Source organism: Artemia franciscana, chromosome 15 (genome assembly GCF_032884065.1).
Source record: "Artemia franciscana chromosome 15, ASM3288406v1, whole genome shotgun sequence".
In the NCBI taxonomy this organism is placed as follows: domain Eukaryota; kingdom Metazoa; phylum Arthropoda; class Branchiopoda; order Anostraca; family Artemiidae; genus Artemia; species Artemia franciscana.
The window spans coordinates 42,727,566-42,753,331 of NC_088877.1; the positions used below are offsets into that span (position 1 = coordinate 42,727,566).

At 34.3% G+C, this 25,766-nt stretch overlaps 1 protein-coding gene across 1 annotated transcript in view; it reads left to right on the forward strand.

Moving 5' to 3' along the window:
- The window catches only part of LOC136036505 (lipase member I-like), a 102,316-nt gene extending 77,290 nt beyond the window's left edge, over positions 1 to 25,026 (forward strand). Inside the window, exons 6-7 of the mRNA XM_065718794.1 lie at positions 17,518 to 17,689; positions 22,908 to 25,026. Coding sequence (XP_065574866.1) covers positions 17,518 to 17,689; positions 22,908 to 22,971 — 236 coding nt within the window. The 3' untranslated portion in view covers positions 22,972 to 25,026. The remainder of the gene's footprint in view (positions 1 to 17,517; positions 17,690 to 22,907) is intronic.
- Positions 25,027 to 25,766: the final 740 nt, after the last annotated feature.

Below are 25,766 nucleotides of genomic sequence, written 5' to 3' on the forward strand. Positions count from 1 at the left end.
GATGGGGTTTCAGTTCCCTTATACTTTAAAATCTTTAACATTTTTCAAATAACATTCTGTGTTTCTATATTTCTGGCCTGTTTTTACTTTATATTTCTTAATCAGCCCTGACACCTTAGCTACCTGGTCTGCTGCTTGGACATATCAAACAATTCGTGGTAACGAACTGTAGTAAGGAGCGACCCGGCTCAATAGTAAACGAAACTCTAAAAAACGGAATTTTTATACTAAGAGATAAATCAAAAGAATCATATTTTCATGCTGATTATAAATATATAAGTTTCATCAAATTTAGTCTTTGTCATCAAAAATTACGAGCCTGAGAAAATTTGCCTTATTTTGGAAAATAGGGGAAAACACCCCCTAAAAGTCTGAAAATCTTTACAAAAGTCACACCATCGCATTCAGCGTATCAGAGAACCCTTTTGCACAAATTTCAAGCTCCTATCTACTAAAATACGGAATTTCGCATTTTTTGCCAGAACACAGATCACGGGTGAGTGTTTATTTGTTTTGTTTTTTTTCCCGGGGGTCATCGTATCGACGGGGGGGCGGGGGTTTATCGACCAAGCGATCCTGAAATGTTGCAAGAGGGATTATTCTACGGAAATGAAAAGTTCTAGTGCCCTTTTTAGGTGACCAAAAATATTGAAGGGCACCTAGGCCCCCCTCGCTCATTTTTTCCCAAAAGTCTACGGATCAAAATTTTAAGATAGCCATTTTGTTAAGAAAAGTCGAAAACCGTAATAACAATGTCTTTGGGGATAACTTACTCCCCGTCACTCCCTGGGGGAGGGGCTGCACGTTACAAACTGTGACCAGTGTTTGCATACAGTAATGGTTATTGGGAAGTGTACAGACGTTTTCAGGAGGATTTTTTGGCTTGGGGGTTGAGGGGAGAGGGCTATGTGGGAGGATCATTCTTTGAAGGAATATGTCATGGGGGAAGAGAAATTCAATGAAAAGGGGGCAGAATTTTCTACCAAAAAAAAAAACAATGAAAAAATAAACATGAAAAGTTTTTTTTTTCAATTGAAAGTAAGGAGTAGCATTAAAACTCAAAACAAACAGAGATTATTACGCATATGAGAGGTTCTTCTCCTAAATATCTCGCTCTTTATGCTAAAGAATTTTTAGTAATTTTAATTATTTATTCTACGGCCTTCTGGTTCAGGGGTTGTTCTTAAAGAATTGGGACAAAATTTATGAGTTATTAACGAGGGGGCAAACCCCCTAATATACATAATAAAAATATAAGAATATAGAAGTTTGGTACGTAAGTTATTTCTTAAGTTACGTATGTTTTTTACTAATAAAATCGTTCGTTAAAAATTAGAAGTTCTAGTTCTCTTTTTAAATAATCGAAAAATTGGAGGGCAACTAGGCTTTCTTACCCACCCCTTATTTCTCAAAATCGTCTGATCAAAACTAAGAGAAAGCCATTTAGCCAAAAAAAGAATCAATATGCAAATTTCATTTAAATAATTTTTGTGCGGAGAGCCACAATCAAACATGCATTAATTCAAAATCGTTCAGAAATTAAATAAAAAAACTAGTTTTTTTTAACTGAAAGTAAGGAGCGACATTAAAACTTAAAACGAACAGAAATTAATCCGTGTATGAAAGGGGCTGTTCTCTTCTCAATGGCCCGCTCTTTACGCTAAAGTTTTTTTCTGTTTAATAAAGTAGAATTGAGAAAAAGAGTCAAACTTTAGCGTAAAGAGCGGGGCGTTGAGAAGGGAACAGCCCCTTTCATACACGGAGTAATGTTTGTTCGTTTTAAGTTTTAATGTCGCTCCTTAAAATAACTTTTTTAACTTTCAGTTAAAAAAAAGTTTTTTTATTTAATTACGTATCTAGTCTGACATCGAGGCTAATATGTTTTTAGAGGAGAAAGTGAAATCTTTTCTTCTGGAAATGAAATCCGACTAACGGATCTCCTAACTTTTTCTTTTTTTTTTAAGTTAAGAAAATACTATTTCTTCCTTATCATGTTGATATGGTCTTTATACATGGGGTAATTGTAGCCAGATTTTGTCGATATTGCCAAATATTATAGCCGGATCTAAGGATTTTTAAGATATTTTCAAGGATTTTTTGCTCAAGTTGCCCCCGTCCTTTTGAAACAAATCTCATCTCATGTGTATCCCGCGTCTACTAAAGAAGACCGCATTCCTATAGAAGATTCAGAATAGTGAGTAGCAAAAAACTAATCAAACAGTTCGTGGTAAGTAGTTAGTAACTGTAGTAAGGAGCGACCCGGCTCAATTATAATCGAAACTCTAAAAAACGGAATTTTGTTACAAGTAGTTTCATCAAAAGAATTGTATTTTAATGCTGTTGTTAAATATATAAGTTTCATCAAATTTAGTCTTACCCATCAAAAGTTACGAGCCTGAGAAAATTTGCCTTATTTTAGAAAATAGGGGAAACACCCCCTAAAAGTAATAAAATCATAACGAAAATTACACAATCAGATTCAGTGTATCAGAGAACCCTATTGTAGAAGTTTCAAGCTCCTATCTACAAAAATGTGGAATTTCTCATTTTTGCCAGAAGACAGATAACGAATGCGTGTTTATTTGTTGTTTTTTTTTTTTGTTTTTTTTCCCCAGCGGTGATCGTATCGACTAAGTGGTCCTAGAATGTTTCGAGAGGGCTCATCTTGTGGAAATTAGAAGTTCTAGTGCCTTTTTAAGCGATCAAAAAAATTGGAGGGCACCTAGGCCCCTCCTAAGATCATTTTTCCACCCGAGTCACCGGATCAAAATTCTGAGATAGCCATTTTATTCACGATAGTCGAAAAACCTAGTAACTATGTCTTTGGGGACGACTTACTCCCCTGAAGTCCCCGTGGGAGGCGCTGCAAGTTACAAACTTAGACCGTTGTTTGCATATATTAATGGCTATCGGGAACTGACTCCGGTTTTCCAAAAAGCTGGCACTAGGTCTCGACAGATGAGAGTTGACCATCATTTGTAGTTCTTTGAATGCTTAGGGAGGTCATTTTGAAAGGAAACTTTCAAAATGACCACAGGAGTATGTTTTGAAATCACCAATTTAAAATCTAAAAATATAATTAAAATATATTTTGTAGTTTATCTCTACAAGCTGAACGTAAAATGTGGTTTTATTCGAATTTTTAGGGCAATAATGAGAAAAATATCGAGATGGCTGACGTCTGGATCTACAAAGAACGCAAGCATAAATAAAGTAAAACAAATTTCTAATATGTTCCTGTACCAACGGGGATTTTTGAGTCTAAGCTTCGTTCCCGATCTTCTGGTTTTATTGTTTTCTCCATAATATTGCTGCTATTACTGCTACTTTTACTACAAACAACTCACTGCAGCACCAAGCCGCGTAAAAACCAACACAACTACAGACGCTCCTCCTCCATCTTGATATATTCAATGTTAATCCGATTAAAGCCGTGCTGTTAAGTTATATAGGCTACCTTTACTTAGAGATAGCCAAATTCAAATAGTCTATCAGTTCTTTGAGCCATTTGGAAGGTAATTGTAGACGACAAAAAGATTCAAATATTCATAACCGACCATGTCCGAAGGAACTGCAGGCAAATGAATGACTGAGATTGTTCATATTATATCAGCTTTGCCTGGAATTGCCACGGAGACCACCTCCCTTTCATTTGGCCGTAGAGGGTCATCCGCCGAAGATGATCTTTACAGTATGTTATCCAGCATCTGCAGATAGTGTCATAGCCATGTCAACCTGTCCCTCATTACAGCCCTTGAAAGCGGGATGGGACCATATTTTCACACAGCTTCCTTTTTGAAATACGGTCAGTCAATCGGGTACCCGAAGCAATCCGTAGACAATTTCTTTGGAAAATGTCTAATAGAAATCCTCCTCCGTCTTTCTTAGCACCCACACTTCAGAACCATACTTGATAAATGTCATCACTGTAGCTTCCAGTAATTTAGCTGTTTCGCAGACTCATCTTCCTATTTTTCCTTTCAATTGTAAAAAACTGTGAAAAATAACTTTGTAAAAACAATTGTAAAAAATAACTTTTTTCTATTGTAAAAAAAAAAATGGGTCATAGCTCTTGAGTTTGCTCTCACTTGAGTTTGAAAAACACTTGAGTTTGCTCTTCTTTGGGAAATACTAAGCCATTAAAGAGTTTAAATAGTAAGAGTATTTTTTTATGTAATTTACAGGAATTTCGGCTGTTATAGTGAATGTGCTCTCTCGATCCACGTCTCTAATAAAACTTGTGCTACTTTTCCTTACAAATGAATATACTTTACAAACCTTAGAGAGAAAGAGAGATTACTCTCTATAATTCCTTAGTGACTAATGTGCCTTGATTTCATTGATTTTCATCTGTGACTGACTTTCGTACGCCAATCACATAATTTTTTATGTCTTGAGAGTCATTTAGTCCACAGCTTTTTAAAACCAAGTTGGCTTATAACCAATGAATTTCATATCAAAGAATGAATTTTAACCAAAGAATTTGAATTTCACCTAGTTTGCTCTTCTTTGGGAAATACTAAGCCATTAAAGAGTTTAAATAGTTTCTGGGTCACAAGATTCTTCACAAATAGGCCCTCTTTTGCTTAGAGAGAAAGAGAGATTACTCTCTATAATTCCTTAGTGACTAATGTCCCTTGATTTCATTGGTTTTCATCTGTGACTGACTTTTGTACGCCAATCACATCATTTTTATGTCTTGAGAGTCATTTAGTCCAGCTTTTTACAACCAAGTTGGCTTATAACCAATGAATTTCATATCAAAGAATGAATTTTAACCAATGAATTTGAATTTCACCTAGTTTGCTCTTCTTTGGGAAATACTAAGCCATTAAAGAGTTTAAATAGTTTCCGGGTCACAAGATTCTTCACAAATAGCCCTTCTTTTTCTATGTGGCATCTTTTCCATTCAGAAATAAACTCTGGAATTCATTTTGAGACCAGATTCATCGAAGCGACGAGAAAACACAAGAATTAAGGGAAGATAAAAAGACATTTAGCAGAACTGAAAAATAAACCGGCTTCCGTCAAATAGGAGGATTTTCTAGAGATGAAAAATGTTTTAAAAAATGCTCAGTTATTTCCTACCAAATTCTAAGTCTAAATATTCCTAACAAATGAGATGGCTACAAAATGAATCACAAAGTAGGCCAAAGATATGTGACTATTTTCTGTGACTATTCGTCGGTGACTATTTAGATATGTGATTATTTTGGATATGATATGTGATTACTAAATCACTAGATAACTGAAACTCAATTACCTGGAACAAGTAACTGCCCATCGTGTGGCCCCACACTCCTCCTTTTATTAATTTTCTCCATTTACATTGTAGTTTTCTTCTAGTTAGTCGCCAAGGTTGCCAAGTTGCCGAGGTTAGTTGCCAAGTTGCTTCCGTAGTGTTAAATTCCCTATTTTGCTTTATACTTGAAAATAGGTCTTGCCAATTTTTTTGTTTTTTTTTTATTATGCAGGCAGGCCAGTTCAAACACTTAACCTAATGTATAGATGGTGTTAATGCAAGAGTTAGTGTCAATTACAGGGATAATATTAAGGTTTTGAAATCTCACGGACATGGCAATGTTTAGTGAAAAGAAAAAAACTTGTAGTTGTATTTTGGATTCAGTTTATAACTTTCAGCCAAGAATTATCAAATTTTAAATAGGCTTATCAGAAATGTTTTTGTTACAATAGAAACTTCAAAAAATGCACCGAAGTTTTGCGAAGAGGTTTTTAAGAGAGGTTTTCATTATCTTTTAAGAGGTTTCTAACTCTACATTTGAAACTGGCGCTAAAAGGTTAGATTAAATTCAAAATTAAAATTGAAAAGTAATTAATACTATAATGAAAACATAGTATAAATCTATGTATAAGGTAATTCTAAACAAAAGAAAAAAATAGGCTAACATACAAACTTTCACAGTTTTTACGCATAACTTTATAGAATGGAAAAATTCTTATAAAACTTTCGAAATGACCACAGGAGTATGTTTTGAAATCATCAATTTAAAATCTAAAAATATAATTAAAATATATTTTGTAGTTTATCTCTACAAGCTGAACGTAAAATGTGGTTTTATTCAAATTTTTAGGGCAATAATGAGAAAAATATCGAGATGGCTAGGACATGTTTTGCAAAAAAGATCGTCCTTTTCGTCCTTTTTGGCCATCTATCTAGGGCCAAAGGAAAAGGTGATTTACCTTGAATTGGTATGGAAGAATTGGAATTAACTGCAGTCTGGAATTCTCTACCAGTGAGCATCAGGGTGGCTGAGTACCTTCTAGAGTTTAAGAGAGAGTTAAAAGATTATTTAAAAAAGAATGGTTGAATTTGTATTTTTGTGAGGAGATAGGAAGGGGTAGGGAGGTCTGGCTGGTTGGGGATGGTAAGGATGATTGGGTGGATGGGTGGTAGTGAGGTAGTAGGGCTGTTGGGAGGTATATCCATATATATATATATATATATATATATATATATATATATATATATATATATATATATATATATATATATATATATATATATATATATATATATATATATATATATATATATATATATATATATATATATATATATATATATATATATGTATATATATATATATATATATATATATATATATATATATATATATATATATATATATATATATATATATATAATATATATAAATCACCTTTCCTTTGGCCCTAGATAGATGGCCAAAAAGGACGAAAAGGACGATCTTTTTTGCAAAACATGTCCTAGCCATCTCGATATTTTTCTCATTATTGCCCTAAAAATTCGAATAAAACCACATTTTACGTTCAGCTTGTAGAGATAAACTACAAAATATATTTTAATTATATTTTTAGATTTTAAATTGGTGATTTCAAAACATACTCCTGTGGTCATTTTGAAAGTTTATATATATATATATTTATATATATATATATATATATATATATATATATATATATATATATATATATATATATATATATATAATATATATATATATATATATATATATATATATATATATATAATATATATATATATATATATATATATATATATATATATATATATATATATATTTGTTTGGGGGGTGGGTATTGTAAGGTAGATTAATTTTTTCAACTTTTTTTTATTTTTGTGATGTTTTTTTCTTTTTGTTAGTTATTAATTGTGTTGTTTTTTTGTGTATTTAGAAAATTGTTAATTTTTACTACTGCATGCCAACAAATTGTATGTTTTTCCATCAGTGAAGTAGATTTATAAAGTAAAGAGTTATAATTGTGTTTATTGATAAAATATTGCATCGTGTCGTATTGAAGAGGTCGTTAACACGGATGTAAAGGAAATTACAACCTCTTTTGAGGGTAAAGAGAGAAGCTGGTAAAGAGGTAAAGAGACTGGGATGGACGAGCATATGTAACTGTGTTGGCATCAGATGACTTGGTGCCGCAGTGAGTTCTCATTGGTACTTGTAGTTATTAGCAAAAAAAGTCAAAATTACTACACAGCAACATTTGACCACACTTAGGTGGGTCTTTCCTGAGCTCATTCTTTACGATTCCTTTCAAATTTGGAATTTTAAAAATAAACGTTTGAATCAACGATACTCCAAGCGCTTTCTTTAATCATTTTAAATGGCAAAAATAGATGAACTAAAACTTCTAATAAAAGAAAGTGGTCACTTTTTGAAAAGTTGTTGTTACCCGGATGTCAAAACTTGCAGATCATATGTTTGCGAAAAATATTATCGCAACTTTGTATTACTCATCTCTAAGGAAAAATGCACAATAATTTTGGCCCTGAAAAGTTATGCGTGATCACCAGTTTCGTGAGTAATTTTATTTCCCTTCCAGCTATGATCTTAAGAAAATCTTTAAAAAATCAAGAAAAAGAGGGACTTTAATACCGAGATTGCGTTTCAGGTCATATAATGCATGAATAAAAACTTGAAGCAAAAAGTAAGTTAAGAGAAGCAACATTAAAACACACAAGTTTAATACAAGTGATAAGAAACAAAAAATTTTGTGGAAAAAAATAAATGTTTTCATATTAACAAAACAGGGTGAATGAAACAATAAATCAAACTTGAAAAAAAAACAGAGGAAAGTATCATATTAATTTAAGGGTTGTATTTTTTTGGGGTTTGTTATTATTTTTGTCTAGTCACTAAATAAAAAAAAGAAAAATTCTAGACAAATAAGAATATGCAGTTTTTGCCGATGCAATTAACTCAGAACATGTTGAGCCTGATTGGTTCTTTTTGGTAAATATTAGGCCAGTGAAATGATCAAAAGTGTTTGAATCACAACTTTTATTTATTAGTAAATCCTCTGTTTTTCTATGCTGCCACTCTTTTAGCTAGAATATAACTTTTAGTCTGCTGAAAACTGGATATTCTATCTGTCTAGTCACTAAATAAAAAAAAAAACGAAGAAAAAAAACAAAAAAAAATGTGGAAAAAAATAAATGTTTTGGTATTAACAAAACAGGGTGAATAAAACAATAAATCAAACTAGAAAACAAAACAGACAAAAGTATCATATTAATTTAGGGGTCAATTTAAGGGAATGTTGGAGTCATGCACAATAAAAGCAATAGACCGTCCTTGAACCTCTCGGCACCAGCACCAGAATCGGCACCAGAATGGGTGAGAAAGTTGGGACAGTTGAAGAAGAGACAGCTGGGCAGGAGAGACGAACTTACGCTAATTTGAGAAAATATCCTAAGTGTGGGGGATTGGAATTGCCAGGATTAGCAAACTGCAATCAGCAACATGCAGCCAAAACTTAAGAAGAAACCAACAACCACACTATCAAAAGAAAAAAAGAGAGATGGTATCGCCTTTAACCGACGCGTTAAATGTATTAATTTCATTGCTTATTTTTACGACGAAAATTCTTAGGTTACTCACATTATTCGTTAGGTGTATGTAAAAGGGAAGTAAATACTCCTAATTTATTTGCATCAATTATTATGTTGTTATTATTATTTCCCCTAATAACTATTACTACTACTACTACTAATAATAATAACTCACTGCAGCACCAAGCCACCTGAGGCCAACACAGCTACGCACGCTCCTCCTCCAACCTAATCTATTTAAAGCCTCCCTCTTTACATCCTCCCAGGAAGTTCCCATTTCCTTTAAATCTTTATTTATGACATCCTCCCGACCCAGACAAGGACGACCTGCTTTTCGTGTAGCCCCAGACGGTTGGCCAAAAAGGACAATCTTCGGTAATCTGTCATCCTTCATCCGTAGAACGTGGCCTAGCCATCTCAACCTTTCCTTCATTATAGCCCTAGAAAGCGGGATTGAACCACATTTTTCGTACAATCTACTGTTTGAAATACGGTCAGTCAGCCGGGTACCCAGAACAATCCGTAGGCAATTTCTCTGGAAAACATCTAGTAAATTTTCATTTGCTTTTCGGAGCGCCCATGCTTCAGAGCCATGTTTGACCACTGTCATCACTGTAGCTTCCAATATCTTATTCTTGGTTAAAAAAAATGGTGGGGGGACTTGATTCCCATCCTGCTTATACGTTTGCCTCTAGTATCAAATTCGGCGCTGCATCTTAATTAGATCTTAATTAGACTAGCTTATTAAATTAATTAGTATATAAGATTTGAGAAATTTTGAATAATCAAAAGCTAAATTACATTAACGGCCAGGCATGCTGGTGGAAGACAGATTGGCAAGCTCATGCCCCCCCCCCCACTGGTATTCTAAGACTTTGTATAGGATCACCAATTATTGAAATCGTTTTTATAATTATAAGAATAATGATTTACTATATATTGATGTAGTTCACGTCAATTTTAATCTTTTAGTTCTACTCCCCCCTGAAATTTTTCTTTGTAAAAACCCGCCTATAGAATTCTTTGTGAATAGCATTGCCAAGTTTAGCCAGGTAATATCAACACTATCGTAATTTAATCTTTAATCTTTATTTTATTTTTTTCAAAAAACTTGTTCAGAAATGCGAACTTTATCACAAGTATTATACGACTTGAACTTATAAGGTCAAAGTAAGGATTTAAAAACTGGTTTATTTTAAGATGTAGTTGAATCTATTTACAACTGATGGGGAAAACCCCTTGCTTAAGCTGTAGGCTAAACCTGTTTGAATTCGGCTTTATCCAAATTCAACTTCCTAATGTAGTCATCCTTAAATTAATTTTCTTATAATATGTATCTTAGCCTTTTCTTTGGCCGTGTTTGTCCCGCCTATATACAAAACAAATTTTTCGATGTTGGGAGGTCGTAGGAGCGAAAGTAAAATCACTGGCTCCAACTCAACTCCTCACTGCACAGCTACTTACCAATGTATCTTCTTCTCAGCAGCTCATCCACAAATATGCCCCTCCCAATTTCCCACCCTTTAACTACCTGTCTACGCAACTTTCCAGTCACACGCATATCTCAGCTTCAGCTTAAACAACTCTACTCCACTTAACACCCCACCGTATATTAAAAAAAAAGTCTTAACTACTATGTAGTCTAAAAACTAATGTGCAAAAATCACAAAAAAATACAGAAGCTTTACTTAATTTTAGGGGCAGTACCATTTCCTAAAACCACCATCAAAGAGAAATACTACTGACCTATACCCCTGTGTTAAAAAGTGGGCTTCAAATCTGCTAGGTTATTTTATTGGCGGATATGTGGTAGCTAATCATATTCATTATTTTTCGAGAAAAAAATAGCCAACCTGTTAAAAAAAAAAATCTAGACAAACAAGAAAATGCAGTTTTTCTATCAGGGAATCTGGAGGAAATATCAACCTCACCATAGATATATCTTCTGAACAATTCAATCATGGTGTAAATTTACCCCGGACAATTACCCTTAACATCTCCACGCGTAAAATTTAGCTGACAAAGAGAAAACAAGACATATAAAGACATATCTTTTTTGCAATTATTTAAAGCATTATTCCAATATTAATTGTTCGTTGAAACCAGTGTCAAAATGCCAAAATACGGTTTTCATTTTTGTATTTCGTTTCTCTGAAAATATTTTAAAAAAACCTCCCTCCTGTTAAAAAAAAATCCTTAAACAGTCTTCATGTGGGATTTTACAAACTAAAAAATTGCTTTTAGTGAGATATACAGTAATATTATTTTAAATAAAAATTTAGAGCAAAAGAATAAATAAGTCCACATTCTGAAAAGGTGCATTTTAGGATTTGGATCGACTATTCAACCATACCTAAATACCGGACAAGAATTAACTTACGAGACTTATCTGAGTGATAGACAATAATTTGTGTCTGTCAACCATTTTTTTTGCCAAGTCACATTAACAATAGGACACGCATCTTAAAGGGGGGGGGACTTTATAATATCCAAACTAGAATATCCCCCATCACCATCTTAAAATATTCTTCAAATATAGGTGAATAGGGATGGTCTCTATTTAGTAAAGTTTCACCAATGGAATTAGAAAGCTTATATGCAAGTATGGGATAATAGCAAAATGACAAAAGAATAAAATAAGCCAAATCACATTAACGAGAAGACACGTTTCTTTAAAAGGAAAGGTCTTTATAATGTCCATACTAGAAAATCCCTCATAACCTTCTTAAAATATTATACAAATATAGATGAATAGAGATGGTCCCTAGTTGAAGAGAAGTGTCACCCAGAGAGTTAAAATGATTGTAGGCAAGCATGGGAAATAGAAAAATGACAAACGAAAAAAAATAAGGCACTGTATTTTTGGCAAAGTCATTTGAGTATTTAGACTTTTGATTGACAATTGATATAACGGTAAAATTTTTCACTTTTATCTAGCACTTTCTGAGCTTTGTTCTTTAGTGTAGCTCATTATTGTTCTTGTCATCTCTTTTGAAGGGAGGGGTTAGAAAAAAGTAATAAATAGTGTACTGTCAAATTAGCTGTTTGAATTTAGAATATTTGTATTATCTTTATGATTATGGATTTTCAGATAATTGATTGCGTAATAGATATTGATTGCTGTACTATGTATTACTATACAGTTAATTAAATCGACTTCAGAAAAATTAAAATAAAAAAAAAAGTTTTTTTTAACTGCAAGTAAGGAGCGACATTAAAACTTAAAACGAACAGAAATTATTCCGTATATGAAAGGAGTTGTCCCTTCCTCGACGCCTCGCTCTTTACGCTAGAGTTTGACTCTTTGTGACAACTCTACTCTTTCAAACAATAAAAAATGACTTTTAGAAGGTGTTATCCCCCTATTTTCTAAAACAAGGCAAATTTTGTAAGGCACCTAACTTTTGATGGGTAAGACTAAACTTGATGAAATTTATATATTTAAAATCAGCATTAAAATTCGATTTTTTTATGTAACTATTGGTATCAAAGTCCATTTTTTAGAGTTTCGGTTACTATTGAGCCGAGTCGCTCCTTACTACAGTTCGTTATCACGAACATTTTGATAAACCAAATAGCCAATTTTCGGGTTCAGATCTGGGAAATTAGTTTTACCCTGTCATTGTAAAGTTTGGATTCTGGTCAACACGGGTGGTGGAACACGAAAATCCAAAGAAGTGTGGTAGTAAAGTACAATTTCTTGGCAGAAAATTAGCATAATGCACATTCGACTATTATAATGAAATATCAGTATTTCCGTATTTTATGGCACACACTCGAGAATGTGGATCGACAGATTAGACAAATAACCTTTTTTGCCGACAAAATACAAATCCAAAGATCCAAAATCCAAAGAAAATTAGCTTAAGCCCAGTTGAAACCTACACTATTGGTATATTTTTTATTAAATATTTAATATATAAAGATGGTAATTTGATTGGGTTAGTATTTAATATAATGCGTTCTGGGTGATCCCCCCTCAACCGTAATTCTGTGTTGTAGTTTTCATAATTTTGTTGCCAAGGTATTTTATTTCCATCAGATTTCGGTATTTTTCATTATCATTAAACAAACTTCATTTCTCGAGTGTATACCATATAATACGGAAGTTCCAAAATATTTAATAACTTTCTTTGAACAAAATTTCTCTATTATAGTCCCTTATTAAAATACATAAAAATATTTATGCAACTTCCCTGTTTCGGGGTATCCTTTAAAGATATTCGTACAGTTGCCATGTTTTAAAATATTTGCTAAAGATTGCAGAGGCGAAAATTCTGCCGTTTTATTTGCTTCGTTGACAAGGCTTTTAAAAAGTATATAATAATAAGAAGATAAATAATGCATATTCTGAGGTTCCTTATTGGTTTTATACCAAGTTTAAACGGCTGGGCGTGTGTACCAGATTAGGCTGGTGACTTAATCGAGGATTTTTCCGTGCGGCAAATTGTCTTTTCCAAGTTGAACTAGACCTCCGTTGCCTGTGCAACGGGAAGTGTTGCAGCAACTGTGCCCTGTTCCTTAGGGCACAGTTGCAGAGCAACACGTGCAACTGTGCCCTACGGGACACAGTTGCTATTTCCGGGAAATCTGAAAGAGATACGGAAATAACGTCTTATAGTTTTCTGCTTAACTTTTGATGGTCTAAACTAGGAAAATATAAAACAAACCAAATTCACCAAAAAATTTAAATTGCCCCGAGGGCATGACAAAACTTCCGAATAGAAAAACCCAAAGAAGAAATTTTATTTCGGATAAACTATTATAAGCTCCAGTTGTTAGGAGATCGAGACCTGTCGAACCGCATTGGAAAAAAAATTCTAGCTGGTCCAGAACAGAAGTTACCTCTAGAACGTCGAAACTTCGGAAATTATTTCTTAGAGAACGAAGCAACTTGGTATATAGAACACTTCACTTCTTCTTGCATACTTTTCATAGCACTACTCGATAAAAATATAAGAAACATCAGAATCGAAAATTTGAGAAAATTCCAAAAAAAATCGGAACGAGATGGACTTTTCCGGAATTATTTCCGGGAAATCTGTAAGAGCTACGGAATTTTGTGCTCCGGTTCTCGAAGAGACAAATGAAAGTTCTACATGAGTTCAGCATAACTGTATTTCTAACAAGTTTATTTCCGAAGCTAGGGTCGTCTTAACTTGACGCCAAACATCGAACGCACAGTTTCTAAGAAAAAAAACGTTTATTTTTTTTTATGGAAAACTGTTAGAAATTTTAGGAACTTCTCTGGAACTTTTTTACTCTGTTTCACGTTTCCCTTCCCTCTGAAAAATCTCAAATTTTTAACTCTTACCACTTCGGAGCTACAGGTCGCTGATCACGGTGAAAAAAAAAAAAACAAAAAAAAACTACGAAAGCAGTAGTGTTGCTCCGCAACACAAATAGCGGTTACTTGAATGACAGTGCAACTTTCAAATCATGCATATACCAACAAACAGTTAAATAAATTAGTACACTGAAAAATAAAAGAAATGTGTATCAGGGGGGAAACTTGAATAAATGCCAATAAACTAAGCAAAAAAAAGTATCAAGGGCATCAAAATAAAAAATTTTGTGCATCCTGGGTATATCTTTGGTATACTCACACCTAACACACTGAAAATTCCGCTGAAATACGCGGGTAATACTGATTTCTAAGATTTATTTTTCAAAACTATATATTTTCTTAATTTTTGACTTTATTATTGTTTTCTTCAAAATTTATGACAACGTGTTACCTCGTTAAATTGCGAAAACAAAATAGGTAAAAATACTTAAATTGACAGCGATTTCCGTCCATGAAAATTCAAACAGTAACAGTCTGGTGACTCCCAAAGACAACTAAAACTTTAAAAGAAAGCCATACCTTCTTAATTTGCTTGGTACCAAATGATTTTAACTTATTTTTATGCTGATTTTGTAGCCATATTTCTTTTTTTTTAAAACTTGACACCCGCTACTAAGTGACATATAGCAATCACCAATTCTGTCGGTCTGTCGGTCCCGGCTTTGCTACTTTAGACATTTTCAGGTAAGCTAGGACGATGAAATTTCGCAGGCGTATCAGGGACGGGACCAGCTTAAATTAGAAATAGTCGTTTTCCCAATTTGACCATCTGGGGGCGAGTGGGGGCCGGTTAATTCGGAAAAAATAGAAAAATTGAAGTATTTTTAACTTACGAACTGTTGATCAGATCTTAATGAAATTTGATGTTTGGAAGGATATCGTGTCTCAGAGCTGTTATTTTAAATCCCGACCGGATCTGGTGACAATGGGGGGGGGGATATGGGAGGGGGAAACCTAAAATCTTGGAAAACACTTAGAGTGGAGGGATCGGGATGAAACTTGGTGGGAAAAATAAGCACAAGTCCTAGATACATGATTGACATAACCGGAACGGATCCGCTCTCTTTGGGGTGGTTGGGGGGAGGGTAATTCTGAAAAATTAAAAAAATGAGGTATTTTTAACTTACGAACGGGTGATCGGATCTCAATGAAATTTGATATTTAGAAGGATATGGTGTCTTAGAGCTCTTATTTTAAATCCCGACCAGATCTGGTGACATTGGGGGGAGTTGGAAGGGGGAAACCTAAAACTTGGAAAAAACTTAGAGTGGAGGGATCGGGATGAAACTTGGTGGGAATATTAAGCACAAGTCCTAGATACATGATTGACATAACCGGAACGGATCTGCTCTCTTCGGGGTAGTTGGGGGGGGGGGGGGGGTAATTCTGAAAAATTAGAAAAAATGAGGTATTTTTAACTTACGAACGGGTGATCGGATCTCAATGAAATTTGATATTTAGAAGGATATCGTGTCTCAAAGCTCTTATTTTAAATCCTGACTGGATCTGGTGACATTGGGGGAAGTTTGGGGTGGGGAACCTAAAATCATGGAAAACGCTTAGATTGGAGGGACCGGGATGAAATTTGGTTGGAAAAATAAGAGCAGAAGTCTTACATACGTGATTTACATAATTGGAACGGATCCGCCCTGTTGGGGGGGGGGCTAATTCTGAAAAATAAGAAAAAATGAGGTATTTTTAACTTACAAAGGAGTGATCAGATCTTCATGAAACTTCATATTTAGAAGGACCTCGTAACTCAGATCTTTTATTTTAAATCTCAACCGGATCAAGCGTAATTGGGGGGGGGGGTAGTTGGGGGGACCGGAAATCTTAGAAAATACTTAAAGCGGTGAGATCTGGATAAAACTGGATGGGAAGAATAGACACCTGTCTAAGATTCGTGACTGACATAACCGGACCGGATCTGCTCTCTTTGGTGGAACGGGGGGGGGGGGGTAATTTTGAAAATTGAGGTATTCGTAACTTACGAAAGGGTGACCAGATCTTAATGAAATTTGATATTTAGAAGGATCTTGTGCTTTAAAGTTCTAATTTTAAATTCCTACCAGATCCTGTGACATTGGGGGGAGTTGGAGGGGGAAACCGGAATTCTTGGAAAACGTGAAAATTGGGGTATTTTTATCTTACGAATAGATTATCGGATCTTAATGAAATTTGATTTTTAGAAGGAATTCATGTCTCAGAGCTCTTATTTCAAATCCCAATCAGATCTTTTGACATTGGGGGGAGTTGGAGGGGGAAATCTTGGAATAACACTTGGAGTGGAGGAATCGGGATGAAGCTTGGTGGATAGGATAAACAAATGTCCTTGATACGTGATTGACAGAATCGTACTGGATTCGCTCTCTTTGGGGGAGTTGGGGGGAGGGGTTCAGTTTTTTGGCGAGTTCGGTGCTTCTGGACGTAATAGGGCGATGAAAATTGGTAGGCGTGTCAGGGAGCTGCACAATTTGACTTGATAAAGTCGTTTTCACAGATTCGACCATCTGGGGCTAAAGGGAGAGGAAAAATTAGAAAAAATTAGGTATTTATAACTTACGAGTGGGTGATTGGATCTTAATGAATTTTGATATTTAGAAGGACATCGTGACTCAGAGCTCTTATTTTAAATCCTGACCGGCATTAAGCCTCTTATTTTTCCTTTTTAAATCAATTTATTGATTCATAGAATTTTGTTAGAGCTCATACCAAATGATCTCTTGGCTCTTAGTTCTTCTCGCCTCGTCACAAGTGCCATATGAGCTCTTAGCTCTTGTTTTAGGGGGGGTTGCACAAGAATTTTTTGGAGGGGTTTCACAAAAAAAAAATCAAAAAACGCATAAAAAATTTGTTTATTATCCATTTTTGCTACGTTTTTACGAGTCAGACGAAAATTTAGGTAGACGAGCAGTAGGGGGGGGGGGGTCAAACCACCCAAACCCTTGGATATGGCCTTGATATCGGGAGTGTCAAAACGTGATGGTATTGCCCCACTGATCATCCCTTTGAGAACAGCTTAGCAAGCTGTTTTTGAAATTATTTCATGAGTGTGGAAATATCAAACATGACTTAACGTATGACGGCGGTCATATTTTAGTTTTCTTTATTGGATATAATTTTTGAAAATCAAATACAAATTTCAGGAGCGATAGTGAGGATATTAGATTGGTCTATTTTTCGGGCAAAAAAAAACTCTTTTAAATGGATTACAGTCTCATTACGACTTTTTGATAACCTAATGTTTAAAACTACTGAAAAAGGAATATTTATACTCATTTTAAATGTTGCGTTTCTTTTTTAGCTGGTTGCAGTCATCGGCGAGCTCATCTGTATTTCTTAGAATCAATAAATAGCGCCACGAGATTTTTAGCTGTGCCATGTCCTGATTACCCCACGTTCAAAAGTGGTGCATGTGGAAATTGCTCTAATCAAGATGACAATTGTATCCCCATGGGCCAACATACTCCTAGAAGGTAAATAATGCAGTATGAGTATGTCTTTCCTAGGTATTTACTTATCTTTAATGCATGAATATACGCCGGGAGAGGGAGGGGTGAATTTCTTTAGGAAATAAGAATAAAAAACTATGAATTATTGAAATAATGCAAGAAGTTAAGAGAAGGATTTCATAATTTTTCGACTTTACAAATATTTTGCAGCTAACACTTACACAAAAAAAAACGCATGCAAGACACATCGGTTCAGAGATCCCCCTACCCCTCGTTTCCTCCCAAAATACCTAGATTTGCTAAATTTGTCCATTAGTACTGCATTCATTGTGTTGCGAGAGCAACACTTAAGTTTGGTCGTACTTTTTTTTCCTAGCAACCTGATTTCAGCCTATTCCTAGAAAGTGGTAAGGGTCTAACCTCTGCGGTTCTTACGGAAAATATGGAACTTAGGCTGGATTGATGAATATGACTGCATTTTGGAAAGCTTCGTAGAACTCCTGCCTGGGGCCAAAAAGGATAGTTTTTGCTTGTCCTTGAGCCAGAGCCTATAGTGTGTGAAGTGAAGCGGAGTTTTATAGCCTGTGTCAGAGGAAACTATCTGAAGTTATGCAATCATAATCAGATATGCTATCAGAAGTCATGAAACCATGGTTCTGCTTTCGAGTGGAAAGCTCCGTTCTAACAGGCAAGTAGGCAGGCACCGGTTTCAAATTGAAAATGGACTAAAATCTATAAGTGTTAAATATATGCGGCAGTTACCCGGCCCCACAGCCAATATGTCTTCTTTGAGTGGTTAATAGAAAAATTTACTGAAAAAAAAAAACAGGCATTTTCCCACGGGTCCGAAAGCACTATTGTTTCTACACATTTCTGTTCATGATTTCAGCTGAGTTTATCATTCGGTTTTTCGCACTTGTGATTGCAGTAGAGAGATGGTATCAGATGTGCCTCTTAAACTTTAAGATTTCTCTCATTACTAAAGAAATTAGAGTTTATCCTTTGCTCCTTCTTAAGTGATGACGTTGGAAACTTGGCCTACGGCAAAAAAGTCAACTTTTGAACTAAGACAGTTAGATTTTTTTTCAACGGCAGTCGATAGCTCTTGATGAGCTGATCAAAGTATATGGCATCCATTTTTTGGTAGAAAAATTCCTTCACGAGATGTACCAGTTTGAAAGTTTAAAGGGGCTGACTATTTCAGTAGTAAGGTACACACTGAAACCAAAAATAGGCCGATACCAACTGTGAGACATATAGGGAATTTTTAAGCAACAGTCGGATGTTAGCTCATAATCATCTTCGGCAGTGAGGGGCTCGTGAATTTTGCTAGTTGGTGTACCTATTATTTGTTTTCGGTGAATTTGATGGTAAGACCAATTTGGTTCCAGTGGTAAGACATGTAGGGTTGACTTGTTATTTTAAGAGCCTTACATATTAACAACTTCAGCGTTTAATCGAAACGAGGAACCAAAAGCAAAGTGTCGCTGTCGCAACACTTTGCTCAGCGAAGCCGAACAAACGCTGCCACAACACCTCACGTTGCCCATGCAACATAGATCTAGTTTCCTCTTAGTTTACGTGTTTTCAGCACTTTTTTAGAGTTATGCCCCCTTCCTTAAGATATCAGGCCCTCGGAAACAATAATATTTACTCGCCTGATTTTTGTGTAATCATAACAAACACTAGAAGAAAAAGAATAGCTAATATTGGGAAGAGAAAAAAAGAAAGATAATAAAAGAAAAGCTAATATTATCTTATAGATTGTTAAGTGACTCTGCACATATTTTTTTCCATTTGTTTATTCTTCTCATGCTATCTAAATGTAAGTATAGTGTACGTATTGGAGTAAAAAATGTTTATAGCTTTACGTGTACGTGTACGTATGTTCAAGAATAATAAAAACTCTTTAATTTTTTTCCTTTTCTTATGAGCAAGAAAACGAAACAAATAATCTCTTGATTTAATCTTACATCCAATGTCTTTTTTTAAAATTAATCAAATTGTTTTCGTCGAACATGGCAAAGAATTTCATTGTTAAATTTTCGGATAATTTTTTTCCCGCAATAAGTATCCAAATTTAAGTAAAATCAAATTACCAGTTATATAAATGCTTGTATTTAGAAATCATAAAAATGGATAGAAAAATTTCTTATTTATTTTAAAACTGCAATATTAGTTGTTTTTTTTTTTTAGGAGAGATCTCAATAAAGGACGATAAAAAAAATGGGATGAATAATTAATCTAGTTTCAAATGATAGAGCAAAGCATAAATAGGAGTAATTCTTATTTATTCGGAATAATTACTTAAATATCCAAATTATCTCATGGAATTTGAATTTCAAAGCTCAAAACTGCTGTTATTGCTGCGCATAGTAATAGTTAATTTAAATGGCCGATATTTACTTTTCTCAGTAGTGGGCTTTAGGATCCAATTTTGGTCTCAATAAGGTTTTGACTAAAACTAATCATTGTTAACGAAGGGTAATTGAATTAATAAAGAAAACCAGTAATTTATTAAACTAAAGCTAAGAAATCTTAAAATAAAATTGAAATTAATAGTCAAAAGTTATTACTAACGTTGGATTTCCCCTTTGATGGTAGAAAAGATTGTACCTGGCCCCGTAAATCTCTCCTGTTTCACCTTTTACGTTAACTTAATAGACATGTGTTATTTGCAAATTTAGAAGGAATGGGCTTCCTGATTGACAAGATATTAATTGCAAAAAAACTATCTTAAGCCCGGCCGGGACAAATTTGTATTTTTGGAGTCAAACAAACAAAATGACAAATAACATGAAAAAAGGTTTAAAACCATCCTTACATTTAAACCTAAAAAAATTCTTATTTTACATCTTTCCTAAAGGGACATAACTGGCTTTTTTTTTCTAGCATAATGTGCAAAAAAAATAAACTGCATTTTTGACAGAAAAGACGACACTATTTAGACAAACATTTTAAATCAGCAAAATTTTAGCTCTCAAAGAAAAAAATTCGCCAAGTTATAAGGAAACATATGCCCCTGTAGTATTTTCACAAAGTTGGTACTGAAAATTTTAAGGTTTGCAGAGTAACTCTTAAACTTAAAAATTCAGTGCATAAAAACAATGTTTGAAATGAGCGTTAATTTAGATATTGTAAACAGATTAATTATATTCTTAGCTATCAGCTTACATATTGGCGTTCTTGGATGCCTCTGGACGGCTTTAAGTTTGGAAGCCGTACGTTCTGTCTTAATTTAGAATTCTCTCCTAGCCAGTGTTGATTTGGTACTTTTTCTTAAAATTCGCTCGGTACTTTTTTCTACGAGCCTTTCGTCTTTTATTTTGTGTTAAGTTAATTCTGCATTGTGACCCTGTTGCTCTCACTTAGTATCTTTTTTTGTTTCTCAGCCTCGTTCTCTCTTTATCTGATTTCTTAATATTTGTCTTTCTTATTTTCTCTCTCTGCCTCCCTCTTTTTTCTCTCACAACCAATTTTTCTCTTTCACTCTTCCACTATTCCTCCCTCTCTCTTTCTTACCTACTGTCCTTAGGCTCCTCTTTTTACTTTGCCTTCCAGTAGTAAAGCTACTGGAGTATTTGATCTTTGTTTGTTTCCTGAAGCTTTATATTAATATTTTAGTTTATAAATATAAACTATTGATTGATTGACCATAGAATGAGACTTTGCGCACAAAGAAATTTTAAAATAAAAGTATAGAGCAACAAAGGATGTCTTAACTCAATTTTAAGCAAAGCAGGGACAAGGACTGATTTTTCTCTAATATTAAATAGAAAATTTTTTATACCTCCAGTCATCTACTTTAGCAATATTCATAAAAAAAAAAAAAAACAGATTAGAAAATGTCAAAGAACAGTATTCGACAACAAGACTCAATTATATCTTCTTAGAATATTACTTTTCTAACACATCACCCATAAAATTTTATTGGAAAAAAGAGCTGATCATTTTTTTTTCTGTGCTTTTACGTAAAACTTATGTTAAATTCAAGATATGTAACTGGAGTTTCATGAGTGAGGGAATAAAGTGATGTCACTTCTTTTGTATTCATAATTACATCTGATAGTTTTCAGTTTCAAATCCCACAGCTCTTTTGAGCCTTTATCCATGTAAAAAATGTACTTATCCAGCAGCTCCATACGTAAACATTTTACAGTTGCATATCTTTAACACGAAAACGTAATACTCTTACAGCTAAAGGTCAGGCCAGTCATTTTCATGATTCTGGGATAATTGCCAAATACCTTTGTTAAACTCAATGGGAGGTTCATGTAGATCGAGGCAATATAGATCAGGAGAATGCAAATGTGACTGAACATACACTGCCCTGCTAATCCTTCTTCTGATAACATCTTTATCAAACGCTTTTTTCCAATCTTCTCAGAAGTGTGAAAGTGTCACGACCTTAGTGTTTGATGGTGAACACATTTTAGGCAGTTTTTATGGTGGAAAATGAAGAAGATGGCGGTTTTTATTGGTGGAAAAACTGCGTTTTGGGTAGGTTAGAGTGTCCTTTCCCTCCTAATAATCTAGTAATAATTATTTTAAATACAGTTAATCGGCTTGTATCCCTTTGAGTAAAATAAAATTATCAAAGAAATGTAAAATAATATTTATCTCAAAAAGTCTACCACAATTCATTTTAAATATAAATAACATTACTAGCTATATATTCGTGATCTCTCATTTTCAAATATTTATGTGCTACAATGTAATTTCTGTTGTTTTTTTGGGGAGAGAGGGGAGAAGAAGGGTAAAAGATATGGTGTTTCTTAGAGAGAGAACTTCTGAAGAACGTGTCTCTTTGTCTATACTGCCTTTTAATCTAGTTTAACGTTTGAAAAGCAATTCTCTCAAATTACCGGCTTAGATAAATTTACCAACTTTCTTTTTATTTTTTGAACCTAAGAATCTTTTTTATTGTCAATGAAAAATATTCTTTTGTAACATTCCTCTGGGAAAAAAGGGGATAATGAGCCATTAATAACGCACAGGATTTGGGTTAGGGGTCGAATTGACTTTTCAATTGCAAGGCATTTTCTACATATACAGTAAGCATGCTTGTTGTCTAACCTTACAGTTGCTAGAAGCAAACCTTAAGTCCAGTTTGCCACGCAGAGCATATATTCAATATACTACAATAGGGTTCCCCTTAAGTTAGTTAAATTAATATATATCTTAAGTAGTTACAATTTTGTAAAAAACTGATTACTTCTAATTTAAAACATTTTCTTTCCAGTGCCTCTGGGACCTACTACCTCACAACAAATTCGGTGATTCCTTATGGCCAAAAATATGGATAGATGAACAATCCTTCGATTTGATTTAATGAAGAATTTCACGTCTTCGAATATTTCCAACCCCTTTGTTGACTACAATTAGCTTAACAATGCTGCTTTAATGTTTATAATGTTTTATAAACATGCAAGTATGTGTAATTACCGACTTTGAAATTTTCTCCGGAATAATGAGAAGTGAATTGTTAGATGAAATAAGATTTCGACATTTACAAGCTCATATCCAAACCTAACACCTCTAAATTCTAACAATATTTTTCTGCAAAATATTTGCAGCACATATCAATGATGAAATTAGAATATGAAATAAACCATCTGCAACGATTATAGTGTCAAAAGGTGATAAGAGCTGATAGTTCAGTCCCGAACGTAACAGATCGTGCAAGTGCGCTTCAAGATTTAAAACACTAAAAATCTTATGATGATCGTTACCAGTCCTCAGCTAACAGAATCAAATTGGATGCATCCCTGAGGAACACATATTTCAGCATGGTTTAATCACAAAGTAATAACTCACATTGCTGATATTTTTGAAAGGCTTGCTCACAAGTCTAGATGATTAAAAGACTAGTTTCAAGAGCGACCCTTATTGCACAGTCGAAGTATCCCGTTTATCTTGGTTGTGAATAATGACCACGAGACGAAAATCGATAAAGAGGGTTTCTGATAGTGTTAGCAAGTGATAGTTCCAGTTTAGTCCAAAAGGTGATCAGTTCAGATAGCCGCGCAGATATTAAAGCCCAAAAGCTTGGCACTGATCCTAGTCATCTCTCAGACAACAGAACTGAGGACAACAGAACTATTCGGGGATTTTGTATTCTATTGTAGTACAAGTGAAAAGTCATCTATCACATCACTCATTTTTTTGGTATGGCTGGTTCTCTACAGATCAGTTCAGATTACTTACCTGTAAATGTTAGAAACGACCATCAAAGCACAGAAGAACTGTCCCATTTATTTAGGATTTGAATAACAATTCTAAAACATGAAATCTATAGATGGCGTGTAGCGTTAATAAGTTAGAGCGAATGATACCAGTGAAGTCCACTCAGACAGTCCCATTGCTGTAATGATGCTAAAGAACTGCAAATCTGACAATGGCTATTGACATTTCTCAGCTAACAGAATCAACTTGGATTCATCCTTGGGACTCCTATTCAAGTACAATTGATGCAAAATATTTCCACTCAAATTGAAAGGACCAATCGAATTAAGAAGCATTTTGCATCAGAAACGTCAAAGAATCTGTGTCGATTATGAATAACAGCTCTGAAATATGTAATGAATAGATGGGTAAGTGTTAGTAAGTAAATAGAGTTGATACTTCCAGTGTGGTTCGAATAGTGAAGTTCAAATAAGTTCGAATAGTGAAGTTCGAATAGTTCGAAGTTCAAATATTCATCTGATGAAGTGCTGAAATGTGATAATAACCCGTAAAGTTTTCAGCAATAAAAATGAAGTTGGACGGATTGGGACACTTATTCCATGTAATGTAAGCAACAATAAGGGACCACATTCTTAAAAAGGCTGGATTAACAACGATTAGTCTGGATGATTAATATCAAAAACAACCATCAAAGTATAGTAGAAATGTTCCTTATATGTCGGCTGTAAATACCAAAACGAAGACTAATAGAGGATGTTCCTGATAATGTTAGTAAGTGAAAAGAACTAGTTTTGGTGCCTGTCTGACATAGAACGGTTAATAAAGTGATTTTTACGTTCCAGATTTAAAAGCATCGGGCTTGGGATTATCCTTGTCATTTAAATCAACAGGATCGAGCGAAAAATGAGCTATCTTGCGCTTCTTCGTAACCGAGGATATTGGGATTATTCTAAATTTACCAAGCCCTCAAATAAGTTCAATTGAGGCATTAAGTCTGGGTTAGTTATGTGAATGAAATAAGAAACTGGATTGGTGACAGTAATAGGACGTGAATAAAATTGTCTGGGAGAGCTAATGATGCAGTATATCTCTGAATAATTAGCTATTACCCTAATTTTTTAATAGATACTAAGTTTTTAATATAGCCTAAATATAAGTACAAAGTTTTCATATTACGAAGTGTTTTGATGAACCTTTCATTGTAGCTGAAGAGTCCGGAAATTATGTCTTTTAGGAAGACGCCCCCCCCCCCCCCCTCAAAGCTCTTAGGGCAACGGTTGTAAGTTATGTCCCAGAGGCATATAGGTTTTCTCTAGAAAGGGTGGTTGTATATACTTCAGAGGGGATTCATTGGACTGGTAATCTGAATTTCTAGTGCTCTTTTTAATGAGAAGGCAGTTACCCCCCCCCCCCCAAATTCTTCTTTTCCCGAAATAAATCAAATAAAAAGTTTGAGACAGTCACTTCATTGTAGATAGTCCAAAGATCATATAACAATGCTTTTCGGGTTGATACAAACCTCAAGAGTTTAGGGGCGAGGAAGTTATGCCGCGGGGCATTTAAGGTTCTTATGGAAGGGATGATTGGTTAACTGTAGAAAAGGCTCATTTGGTTGGAAATTGGAGATTTATTTATTTAATGCTGTCCTAAATTGATGGACAGCATTTAGCCCCCTCCCCCCCTCGAGAATCCCTATTTTCACCAAACGCATCTGATAAAGATTATGAGATATCGAATTTATAAAAATAGTTCAAAGAACCTATGATAATGCATCAAGGGGAAAAAATCCCCGGTGCCCTTGGGATAGGGTTGTAAGTTATGCCAAGTGGGCATATAATGCTCTAAGAGGGTCGTATGAACTTCAGATGGGGCTTATTTTATTTGAAATTGAAAGTTACAGTGCCTTTTCAAGAGT